A 12,091-nucleotide genomic window follows, 5' to 3' on the forward strand; every position below is an offset into this window, starting at 1 on the left:
TGTGCGCTGAGCATTGAACAATGGAAATGTTCACTGCCGTAAATTGTATGCGTGTAATGTTGAGGCAGTCAGCAGCACCAATTAGGAAGCAAAAGAACTATATGACACTGCGCTTGAGATACAGCAGAAGTCGAGTTGGTCAGTAACTATTGCAGACAGCAACTAACAACGCTAACTATAACTAACAATCGAGCAATATTAAAACGGGTGCCGAAATAAGGGTAGCGCCACTTAGTAGGCGGTGTAACGGGGTTTGGTGCACGGAGGAAAGATAGTACTCTCGCCCCGTAATAGTTAGACTCATGACGAGGATCGTTACATTCTGTAGCGCACAATCTTGATTGCGTTTCTGATAGTGCGTCCCTATATATAGACAATCTGATAGTGCGTCCCCTATATAGACAATCTGATAGTGCGTCCCTATATATAGACAATCGGCACGTTGACCCCTCGCGTGTTGCTGTTAAAAGAACGACACGGTGGTTGAGCAAGGTGGAGCGCATGGCGAACGGCTGTTCAAGCCTCCAAACTCGAGCGCCGCGCACGTTTGACGTGTTGCACGAGGGGTTCATCGTCCCCGAAGAAGAAGACGCAGGTTGGGGCGCGACCACTACGACATCTGGGGCAGACGTGTATCGTGCGGCTCGAGAGTACAGACGAATTTAGCGGAAAACCGGAAGGGTCACGAACTGTCTAGTCTATCAACCATGACTCGGTCGTCGCCGTAGTCGGCGCCGTCTTTTGTCGATTCAGGTGACGTCGGAGGCGCGTCCGTCGAGCGGTGCACCCTGGGAAACGGCTGGAGGGAACGACGTGTGAAGGCAATATGGACGGCAATTTCGGCTCAGGCCGGTGGGCATGGCGACGATCATCAGGGGAAGCAGAATTTTCGTTCCGTCACAGGAAGTGCCGACCTGTAAAAAAAAAAAAAAAAGATAAGGAGAGAAGGAATAGATCTAAAGAGAGTATAGAAGTGGTTCTTGTGGGAAAGGAGGAAAGGCTGGCCCTATCTTCTGCGACCCATGAGGGAGCACGGCTCAGCGCCAGCAGGGTGGGGGAGTACAAAGAAAGTACAAAGAGGTAGACAATATGTCCCCCTTCCCAAAGGCGCTGAGCCGTGCTCCCTAAAGGGTTGCAGAAAATAGCGCCTTTTCCTCTTCGCAGTCACTCTCTCTCCGAAAATGTGGGAGAAATAGGAATCGGGGACGTTTCGGTAACTCTGCCACCAGGTGTCGTCCAAACCGGCCGCTTACGTTGAAGCCCTTGGGTTCAGCGGGAGCAGTGGTAAAGCAAACAGGTCCGCAATAGACATTAGTAAGAGACGATTGGAGGATTGGTGGAAGAAAAGTAGGGAAACGACAGAAGACGGAGACGTACAAAAGCACAGTTCGCAGTAGGGGATCAGAAAATTTGGACGTGGTAGTTCATAGTGTTCTTTTTTCTTCTTTTTTCATTGTTTAACCTAGGTAGGATATTAGGCAGCATAGCAGCAAGAGCTTGGTGGCGCAACCCACCGCCCCGTTCCAAAGAGGACGCTCATAACATCCATCCATCCATACGTTTACATAGGCCTCTTGTAACACGCCGTATTCTGCAAGGACCATGCAATGCGTTTAGGGGCCATCGGTTTAGGAGTCGTGAATGGCAGCTAAGCAAAGAGTTACTGCATATGCTATACAGTAGCAAAGCTGGTAGCAACATCTTCTGACGCTTTGTCCAAGTATACATGAACGCGCTTGAAAAATTGTTGTGCTACGTAAGTGTCCTCGTCGAAAGAAAACGCGAAGGCTTTGCGCCAATAGTTATAAGTAGAACATGGTAGCTCACTTCACTATTAGCTTTGTGTGCTCTCTGGTTAAACTCCGCGTCTCAAGATGTCTCTACCAGCGCTGTTACTGTCGTACACCATTCAGGCAACCCGGTTTTTCGCAAACGCTAATACGTTCACGACATGCTAAAACTCACAGAGGAAAGTCCTAAAACTCTTGTCCACCCACTACGTCCTACCTTGTCCAACCACAAGTTGACCTAGTTTTCTTGTGACACTGGTGTGCTTGCCGACTTAGAGTAATATTTAAAAAAAGGCTGCATGTTATTGATTACGTCGCTGCGGAAATGTTATACCAGCAGCCAAGTAGACTATGTACTTGGTGACTGCAATAATAGCTCTGTGTCCTCGTGGCGCAGAGTTTACCAGACCACTCACGTTTACGTTTCCAGTAACACAGTATTCCGCAAAAGCCAACGCGTTTACGGACTAGCGAAAACTCCCTGATTCCTCTAATGTCCGGCACCTCTGATCGCTCGGGGCCAGTCACTTCTTTTTGGCTTGCTCCGCAGCCTTCGTCACCGCCTGGTTTGGTTTGGGTCTCCTCGTCCTCGTCCTCTTCCTCTTCCTCCTCCTTCTTCATTCGCTCCCGCGCTTCCCTGGCGGCCTGGAACTCGTTGTAGTGCATCTTGCGCTTCTTCTCGAAGTCGTGCTGGCGCTCTGCGAAAAGACGCAATATTCACGACGCGGAAGTCGATGCTCGGCGTCGCCGTTGCACATCGACATATGTTTGCCTTTGTTTTTTTTAGCACAATTCAGGTTTGACGCTCGTATGCAGTTCGCATACATGTTGGCGGATGCACAACAGTATTGATCTTCCCTTTTTGTTCAATATTGGTAATTATTTTTTCACAATGTCATCCACGGGACGCAGTTCTTCGTAACGACACATACACCTTCTGGTAAACGTAACCGAATTTTGTTCGTAGAAAAGCTACTATAGTTAATTACAATCGACTCTCGTTAATTGGAGCCTTGCGGAGGACCGCAAGGTTTGTTCGAATTATACGAAAAGTCGAATCAACAAACGTCGCAAAAATGAACGAATTTTAATCTTTCTTTTGCGGGATCGTATCCCGGCCCCGGCGGCCGCATTTCGATAAGGGAGAAACGCGAGAACACCCGTGTATTTAGATTTAGGTGCACGTTAAAGAACCCCAGGTGATCCAAATTTCCAGAGTCCCCCACTACGGCGTGCTTCATAATCAGATCGTGGTTTTGGCACGTAAAACCCCATAATTAATTTGTTTAATGTTTGAAATCATTCTTTTATTGCTTTAAGTAGTACTTCATCTTTGACAGACAACTTCAGGACAGTATTACAATAACTATACAGCGTACTTGTCAACGTCGATCAGTAACCCACAGACCTCAACACTGTCGTCGGCACTGACAAAATTCTAAAAAAGAAAAGATAGGTCGCTCAGGGCACAGCACGAGTTGTCATCAACACTGAAACTCATGCCGCCTAGGAAAGCAGCAGCGCCGTCTGCTGAATTCTTTTGTGTTTAGAAGTTTTTACTGGCCGCTACGATCACGATGGGGCGGCGGTGGTCGAATTACCCGAAGAGTATACGCATTTGGGCTGGTTGGTTCATGATTGCGAGCAGTAAACAGAGCTAAACAGCAGGACAAGGAGGGACACAGACAACAGCGCTGTTGTCTGTACACCTCTCCTTGTCCTGTTGTTTAGCGCTGTTTACTGTTTGGGATTACCCGATGCGGCATTCTTCCGCATTCGGACTAAACGTCTTTTAAAGCGAAGCTTTCCTTGCCTCTTCCTTCGACTTTTCCACTACTGCTGCCTTGCACGCCGCGTCGGGGGGTTGTTCAGAGCGTGCGCATACATGGAAGGAGCGTGGCAGAGAGCAAAGGCAACGCGAGAAACTCGTTTGGACCTTTGCGCCGCGTTGAAAGTGCATAACGCCCTGTGGAGCGCCCTGGTTGTCGCCCGATTAGCCTCTTGACAGCTGTAATAATCCGTGAACACCCGTAATAGCATTGCGGAAACTGCAGCGCTCTTTCTACTTGCGTGCAAGTACAGAGGGAAGCTAGATAGAATCGTAGAGAGGAGGTAGGGGGAGGAGCCATCGAATAGGTAGAGCCGACGCAGTCGCGTGAACAGTGACAGAGCGCCTTGCCACTCTTCGCTCGCAGTTCCATTCAGAGGGGACGGGGGAGATGATGTGAAAAGACAGCGGTTGCGGGTAAACTAAACGTATGGTACGGTACGTTTCTGCTATTTCTGAAAAATAAACACGATGTGAATTTGTCAAGTGGACAACTGACGTAGGGCGCGCAGACGCAAAGCCACATTGGAAAGCTTTAGTTTAGGGGACGCAAGCGGCTTGCGCACGCAAGACCTAGGGGCGACGGTACTGGCTTGCGTCCCCTAAACTAAAGCTCTCTATTAAAGCACCGTAGGGTCTAGGCGACACTCCGCGCACGTAAAATCAACACGTCGCACGTCAAATCAACACTTCTGTGCCCGCCGCGGTAGCTTTGCGGCTATGGCATCGCTCGAGGTCACGGGTTTGGTCCCAACCGCGGCAGCCGCATTTCGACGGGAGTGAAATACGAAAACGCTAGTGCACTTGGATTTAGGTGCACATTGAAGAACACTAGGGTGACAAAATTAATCCGGAATCCGCCACCACGGCGTGAATCATAATCCGATTGTGATCTTGGCACGTACAGCCCCATAATTCAATTAAAGTTTACCACTTCTGCCACGATGCGATGTGCCATGTGAGGCAATGATAATGCTCGACCCTCTAAGAGATTATGAACAACGGCGCATAAGAACGTCTCAAGCCAACACGTCTCCCTGTGTGTTATGTGTACTACGCAAACAGCAGTGGCGCACGCAAGGTAGCGTTTAACGTCAACTCACCACTCTCGTATTGGAATATAAACGCTGACGAAATTAAACATTCGCTATTATCATCACCGCTAATTATTGCCCAGCAAAGCAAACAGCACAGAAAGCTTCATCGTTTCTCACACTGCATGGGATCCGCACGTTTTTTCTTCATAGCCTATGTACGGTTTCCCACCGGTACTTTCCGGTGCGCTCGAATTAAGCAAAGAGTCGAATTAACCGAGGTCGAATTAACCGAGCTCGAATTAACGAGAGTCGAATGAATTTACGGCGCGCTGAGGCTTGCCAGTAACTTTTCTAGAGTTTCGAGGTCGGAACGCGACCGCTAGATGCGAAAAGCGGCTTGCGTACGGAATCAAGGTGCAAAATTTAATAATAAATTATCCGTTGAAAAACCAATACATACCTTTCTGAGCCTCCGTCATATTCTCCTCGTCCTCACGCTTGATGCGGATCGCTTTCAGCGTCTCGTTACGGCAGCTTTCTATTCTGCGTGAGAGCAGAAGCAGTCACAGTGAGACAGCGCTGTAAATGAAATTCCGAAGGGTTGTCACATTCACTTACGCTACCAGGAACTTCACTCTTACGAAAGGTATAATACTGACTGCTCACACGTGGGAGTTGCTATACTGTAAACAACCTTGTAACACTCGATGATATTAACGTCATTGGCGTGTTAGCCTTTCGCAAAATATGGTTAACGAAACAAAAACTAGGAAACGCCCCAGCTGTAGTGGCTATACTTTCCAGTCACACGTCACTTATTCCGCCAAAACTTGAACATACATGCACATTTTGGGAAAACTACGTCGAATTGAGCATCAATGTTTGTGCGTGTTCGTGTATGCATGCGACGTTCGTGTGGTCACTTCTTATAATACACAATTTCTCACTCTACATCTCGAGTACCATGTCAGGCCACGAGCCAGCCGGCCAGCCAAGAAATCAATCAATCTGAGATTACGGATTGATTTTGACCGCCTGGGTTCTTTAAAGTGCATCTAAATCTTAGTACACCGGTGTTTTTGCATTTGGCTCCCATCGAAATGCGGCCGCCGTGGCCGGGATTTGATCCCGCGACCTCGTGCTTACCATGCAGCGCAACACCAAAGACGCTAAACAACCACGGCAGGTACTTAAGCAAATACCCAAACAAACAAACAAACAAACAAACAAACAAACAAACAAACAAACAAACAAACAAACAAACAAACAAACAAACAAACAAATAAATAAATAAATAAATAAAACTTGATTAATCGCTTCACGCAGGGAATGTTACATCCGTGAAGCAATGACTGCATGCATACATTTGCGCCATAACATGAACGTTGACGAGACTTTCAATAAATGGATGGATGGATGGATGGATGGACGGATGGATGAATGAATGAATCAATCAATCAATAAAAATAAATCAGCAAATAAATAAAGCAATCTTGATTCATCGCTCCCCGCACGGACTGTTACACCTGCAAAGCAATGGCTGCATGCGAACGTTTGCGCCATAACCTGAGCGTGGACCAAGACTTTCATTGAATGGATGGATAGATGAATGAATCAATCAATTAAAAATAAATAAAGCAAACCTTATTCATCGCTCCCCGCACGTACTGTTACATCCGCGAAGCAATGGCTGCATGCATGCGTACCTTTGCGCCAATACGTGGGCGTCGACGGAACTTTGTTCTTTGGTCATGTCGTAGCTGTAGGGCGTCTTGGGTTCGGCCACCTTCATCATACCGTAGTCCTTGTCTTTTGGGTGGAACGTCTTCTTGACGTTTTCCTCGTTCCACTTGACAGCCGCGTCCGGAGACGCCTGAAGGACCCTGAAAAGTTTGGTCCCGAGCACGGCTGAAGTACAGCATCGACGTCCCGATTACAGAGGGCACGTCGGCACAGCTCGGGAGAGGGAAGTAAACGCCCCTTCTTTCTCTCCCAAAGGTTACAGATAAGCGTTGGAATATAGATGCTGCGTTGGGCTCTAGAGATCTCACCGCTTACGACCAAAGGATACTGCGTGGCATGCCAAAAAAACACATACGTGCATGCGTCATGCAACATTACCTCGGCGGCAACATTGCGTCGGCGTAACATTACGTCTCATACTATTATCTCGCAAAATATGACGCATTTACTACATGCCGCACATCTGAACCTATATCCTCTGAACCGCGGTCATGCATTGGCCGCGGCGAACGCGGCTTATACGCTGCCACGAAAACATAGCACGGGTCGCCCAAATTAAATTATGAGGTTCAACGTGCCAAACCGACTGTTTGTGAGGCACGCCGTAGTGGGAGACTCCGGATTAATTTTGGCCACCCGGGGTTCTTTGCCGTGCGCCCCTATAAAAATGTCGCAGTTTCGCCTTAAAGGCAATCGTCATAGATTGCGATAGCGAATTAGCAGACACCTATAAGAAGTAAGGATAGTAGTTATATCGGCCGCGTAAACTTGTAAACATTCGCTAAGTAACTTACAAGCAAGGTGTCACGTGCGCACAATTAAGCAAACATGAACACATCTCACTCTATGACCACGCACACTCGCTGTCAAAACACTGGAATGAGGAAGCGCGGCCGTATATAGCAGCGAGCGAATTGACCTTCGGGCTGCCTCTCGTTTCAACGCGAACTAAGCGGCAAGAACACAGCGCACACAAAGCTATCAGCACTCGGCTCACTCTCTCCACATCGCAGATCACTTTCAAGATAAGGCCCGCGCGGCCGCGTCATACACAGCCGCTGCCGGAGAACGCCCCCCCCCCCCCCCCCCCGGTGCCTAACGCGCGACGGAAGACGGCGCGCTTCCTCCCCGCTTCCTTCCCTTGCGCGCTCGAGAAGCCACCATCGCCGGCTCGCCCTCGCAAGCCTTCACTCGTTTATGCAGCATACATTAGCGCATGTGTTACCGCCCTTGGGCTTTATACGGAACATCACGCCGATGCCGACGGCAAAATGTGTCTGAGTGTCCATATAATTGCTGTCGCAATAAAAGTTAACAACACTGCCCATCCTTCGTCCGGTGAACGTTCGGACGCGCGTATGACTTCTATGGTGTAGTGGGTCAGGCTAAGGCGATCCGGAGGCATGTGCCTTTCCTCCCATCTTTTCCCCCTCTTTTGAACACCACTCCGTTGCATGCGCGCGGCTATACATGGCATGCACAGAGGACAAAACGCTTGTCTATGGAACGCACTGCTGACGGCCAAATTAAGCAGCTGCCATAATAGCATGAGGCGACCAGCAGGGCGAAAGAAGTAGAGACATCGCGTAAATATATAGCCGCGCACGGTCACTTCCAAATGATTAACACGTGGTTTCGCACCACGTCTTATCCGCCGAGTGCCGTCCGGAGAACGCGGCTCCCGCGTTCTAGACGAGTGTCTTGGACTTGAAATGTCTTGGAAATTGAAATGTGATCACGAATTAACTGACTCTGAACGCGCGTTACAAGTAAACATGAAAGCATAAAGGCTGCTGGTGTGAGGGGTAAACCTGGGAGGGTTCGCCTGTTAAAGGGAGAGAGATATGAATTAAGAGGAAAGGTAGGGAGGTTAACCAGATATTAGTCACCGGTTTGTCTCTCTCTTTCTCTCTCGAAAAGCGTGCGGCGTAGCAGGCAAGCAGCTAAAGAGCATACCCAAGTTTACCCCTCCAAGCAGCAGCCCAAAACCAGGGCTGCCTGGCCGTATCACAGGGTTGTCCGGATTATGCATGTCAGAATTAAGTCCGGTACTTCCCAGTAACGAACGGCATGCGCGTTATCAGCATGGCATAGCATTGCTGACAGAAAAGTAGCGGGCGCGGCGTTTTCAAGAAAGGAAACGCAAGCAATGCAGATGACGATTATTGTTGTGTGGCAGATATACAACCCAAAGGGTGTAAACTTTCTTTAGAGTGTAGCAATCAAGGGCTTGGCTGCATCGACTCACGACTTCGCGCTGCCCTTGTGGGCCCGAAGGATGCTCTTGCCGCTGGTAGTGGAGTCGGTCCTCTTGAGGGCCGAGCGCTTTGCGGGCGGCTGGTCCTTGGACGAGCCGGGCCCGCCGCTTGCCATGCCCCGACCAGAGGCCGGAACGCCTCCTCTTCCTCACGTCTCTTCATGGCGCGTAATGATAATGGCTGGTTGATTCTAGGTGATGTGACTGAACCCACTGCGGCCAATAGGCCATGAATCGGCACGTAAAAGTGTAGTGGCAACTGCAATGAAATTTACTCAAGAGAATATATTAAAGGAGATATATTAATGAATAATCGTAGTAAATGAGCTTAATTCATTTGCCTCTGTCATTATGAATATTAAGGCATGTATTAAAGAAGAGGTGCTAGCAATAGCGTTGATCATTTATGATGAGAAGACAAATAAGAAAATGTATTTATTTCAATACCTTCAATGACCGAAGGCGTTACAGATGGGAGCGGGTGAAAAAGCGTCATAAGCGGTTAGTGCGTACAGTGACCTTCAACGGCAGATGTAAATGCGGAGACGATGATGACGACGGAGGTGGGCAGGTGATCCCGCTCTTTGGCTGTCTTCGGTACGAATGAACCAGGATGCAAATGAATGCAGCAACAAGGGACGTCAACTTTGTTAGCATCGTAGTATTTTAATTAAAATATATGACATCGTAAACGTTCCTGTCGCAGAGACCTAGTGCTGACGCTGCGAGGGAGAGTAGCACGACAAGCGTAAGATGGTGCCCTACTACTGGCATGTCCCATAACGAAGGATAGGTCAGGTGCCACAAAGAAGTCTAAAGGCAATGCGCTTTTCTTCGATTTTTTTTCTCATGTGCCTTGCGGCACACTTTTCAAATTAAAGGAAATTATGAAGATCCAATGCAATTATTCAGTGAAGCGGAGCTTTGTTTCGATGACTGAGAGCATTGAAAGCAATGACTATGTCAGTGTCTTCTTCAAGGCTAACGCAGTCACATTGAAGGTCCCATACAGGTCTTTCAGTGTACAATGCATCACGTTGTGAATAAAATGGACTGTCTTGCGAGTTTCCGTTTAGGGTCAACCTGTATAAGGCACCTCATGCATCCTCTTTTGATATCCAGTCTTTGTAGACGCATACTATGGATGCCTACGCATTACGCATGAGGCCATCCCAGTGGATGTCCAGAAATAATGTCCGTTTTACACAATCAGATGGCAGCTGACGCAGACGCCGTCGCGTATGCAAGCGCTCGGAAACATCTGGAAGAGTTTTTCCGACTCACCTAGCTCGAGCTGCATCGTTTCTGCGTTATCTGCGGTGAACTACTCTGCGAGAAGTCTATAGCAGCGACGCGAAAAACCAGGGGGTTAGGGAAAGAAAGGTTCGCTTTAAAAAAACAGGATTGGTCAGCTACCCGCCCGCGTTCCATACAGATCCAGATGAGGCGGCGCGGACACCGACCTCGCCATCCGCGACCGAGTAGAGGGGGCATGCTTGGTTGGCTTAGGTCACCTCTTCTGGATATGCATACCACTGTAGTGACAGAGAGCGAGCAAGCAAGCGAATGAGAGATAGATAGATAGATAGATAGAGAGAGAGAGAGATGAATAAGGAAAGGCAGGGAGGTTAACCAGACTGAGTCCAGTTTGCTACCCTACACGTGGAGACGGGAATGGGGAGTGAGAAAGAGAGAGAAAACATGAGTCTATACCGCACTTCCACATGCACTAAGTTAGGTGCAGAATGTCTATAGTCAGGCACTCAAGTCGGTTGCCTTCAGGTAGTGAAGAAGCGCTCGAACAGAGCAACCAGTATGGATGCGCCGCAACAGCACTTCCTGAAGCAAGGGGGAAAAACATAGGCAGAACCTATCTCTCAGTGACTGTCGACGGTGATGTGTGTAGCGTAATTGAAGTAGTAACTTGGCGCGATAAAAACCGCAGATACAAGAAAGGTGGACAAAGACAAAGAAAGCTTGTCTTTGTCCACCTTTCTTGTCTCTGCGGTTTTTATCGCGCTAAGTTGCTACTTCAGTTATGGAAAACCCCCAACTAGCCCAACAATCAGCTCTTCTAGGATGTGTTTAGCATTGAATCAATAAAGCGACACAACGTATTGTCATCGTCGAAGCGAGTCATGACGCATGTACTGCAGCGGAACTCCCTTTCCCCCGCTTTTAAAGGGACACTAAAGGCAAATATTAAGTTAAGCTAAAGTGATAGATTAGGGCTCGAGAATCTCTAAGGCGTCAATATTATCGCGAACAAAAGCTTAATAATCGAGAAATTGAGGTAAATGCAGGACATGGTTAGAGACTTCCCCGGGACATTCAAGTAGTTGCCCGATAACGAAAGCACTCCTCAGTTAAATTGTTACTACTCCACCACTCGTCGCAAAAAAAAAAAAAATATCTTTGTATTGTAAGATGAAATAAAATGCTACTTGTCCATTTCTATCTTATTTTTAGAAAACAGAACTCATTGAACTCACCCTTGACAACGCGGGCGGTCGAAAGGTTTCGTTTTCGCTCGACTCTGGGCCATCCACACTTTTGCGTTTCAGTAGTTTCGTTATCGCGTAGTGATGCGCTGGTTTTGTAGGCTCGCGAAACTCGCACAAACTGCCAGTAGTAGAGAATACAACTTCCATGTGAAGTCGCGAAATGCCGAACGGTCCACGTCGCTCGACCAAAAAGTAGCTGCAGCGGCGAATCTACCGCTGTCTTGGCTCGGTACCACCGTGTGTCGGACACCGCTTTACTCACCGAAGGCAGCAAAGGGCGGTGATGGCGTTTGCAACGTCACTACTCCCCCCACCCCCATCCCCGTTGAATGGCGGGCGATTTCAATTTCTGAAAGGGTGCTCGGACCCTTCAGAAGCAATTTTCTCGTAACTGTCTTTCATTGGCACGAAAGCAGCGTTAAGAGTTTTCTGGATTGTTATTTAAACAGTCCATGCCGACTTGGTATTCGCCTTTAGTGTCCCTTTAAGTACACTCGGCGCCATCTAGCAATGCAACCACGAAACCTGCGCGTGGCTTCCGAAATGCATGGCGCGCCGGTGCATTCGAACGCCGAGAAGCGCGGCATGTGACAACCGCGCACGCTCCTCCCTCGCACTTCTCGACACGCTGCGACATCTTGTGGCGCTGCCGATAAGTCCGCGCATAGTCTCCGAGACGAGTGGCGCACAGGTGAGTATGAACGCCGAGAATTGCTCCCCTCGCTTGCCGCACACTCAGTGACCCAAGCTCGCGAGAGGTTCATTGAAGAGCGGCACTCATGGCGTGCATTCTTGGCGCAGCCCGCTAAAGCCTTGGCATGAAAAACGTTCATCGAGAAGCGGCAGCTACCCAGTGTCTGTGGTGCAACGTGCTAAAGCGTTGGGTTCCTGAAGCTTGAGGAACCCTTCTGATGTGGATTCGATTCCGCCAG

General features: G+C 48.7%; 1 protein-coding gene across 1 annotated transcript; it reads right to left on the reverse strand.

Annotated features, from left to right (window-relative positions):
- Window positions 1-400: 400 nt before the first annotated feature.
- LOC126517890 (uncharacterized) lies at window positions 401-8,789 on the reverse strand. The gene is made up of 5 exons (XM_050167709.3): window positions 8,647-8,789; window positions 6,362-6,538; window positions 5,116-5,198; window positions 2,295-2,488; window positions 401-914 (listed from the first exon to the last, which is right to left on the reverse strand). The coding sequence occupies exons 1-5, from the start codon at window positions 8,769-8,771 to the stop codon at window positions 750-752; spliced, it is 744 nt and encodes a 247-aa protein (XP_050023666.1). The 5' UTR covers window positions 8,772-8,789; the 3' UTR covers window positions 401-749.
- Window positions 8,790-12,091: the final 3,302 nt, after the last annotated feature.

This window comes from Dermacentor andersoni, chromosome 11 (assembly GCF_023375885.2).
Source record: "Dermacentor andersoni chromosome 11, qqDerAnde1_hic_scaffold, whole genome shotgun sequence".
Classification (NCBI taxonomy): domain Eukaryota; kingdom Metazoa; phylum Arthropoda; class Arachnida; order Ixodida; family Ixodidae; genus Dermacentor; species Dermacentor andersoni.

What these genes read in the sequence shown, in the direction of transcription:
- LOC126517890 (XM_050167709.3), bottom strand. Translation starts at nt 8,771, where the DNA reads ATGGCAAGCGGCGGGCCCGGCTCGTCCAAGGACCAGCCGCCCGCAAAG. An exon ending in GCCCACGTATTGGCGCAAAG is followed by an intron (nt 5,199 to 6,361) that starts GTACGCATGCAT and finishes GCTCTCACGCAG; the next exon opens with AATAGAAAGCTGCCGTAACG. An exon ending in TATGACGGAGGCTCAGAAAG is followed by an intron (nt 2,489 to 5,115) that starts GTATGTATTGGT and finishes GTCTTTTCGCAG; the next exon opens with AGCGCCAGCACGACTTCGAG.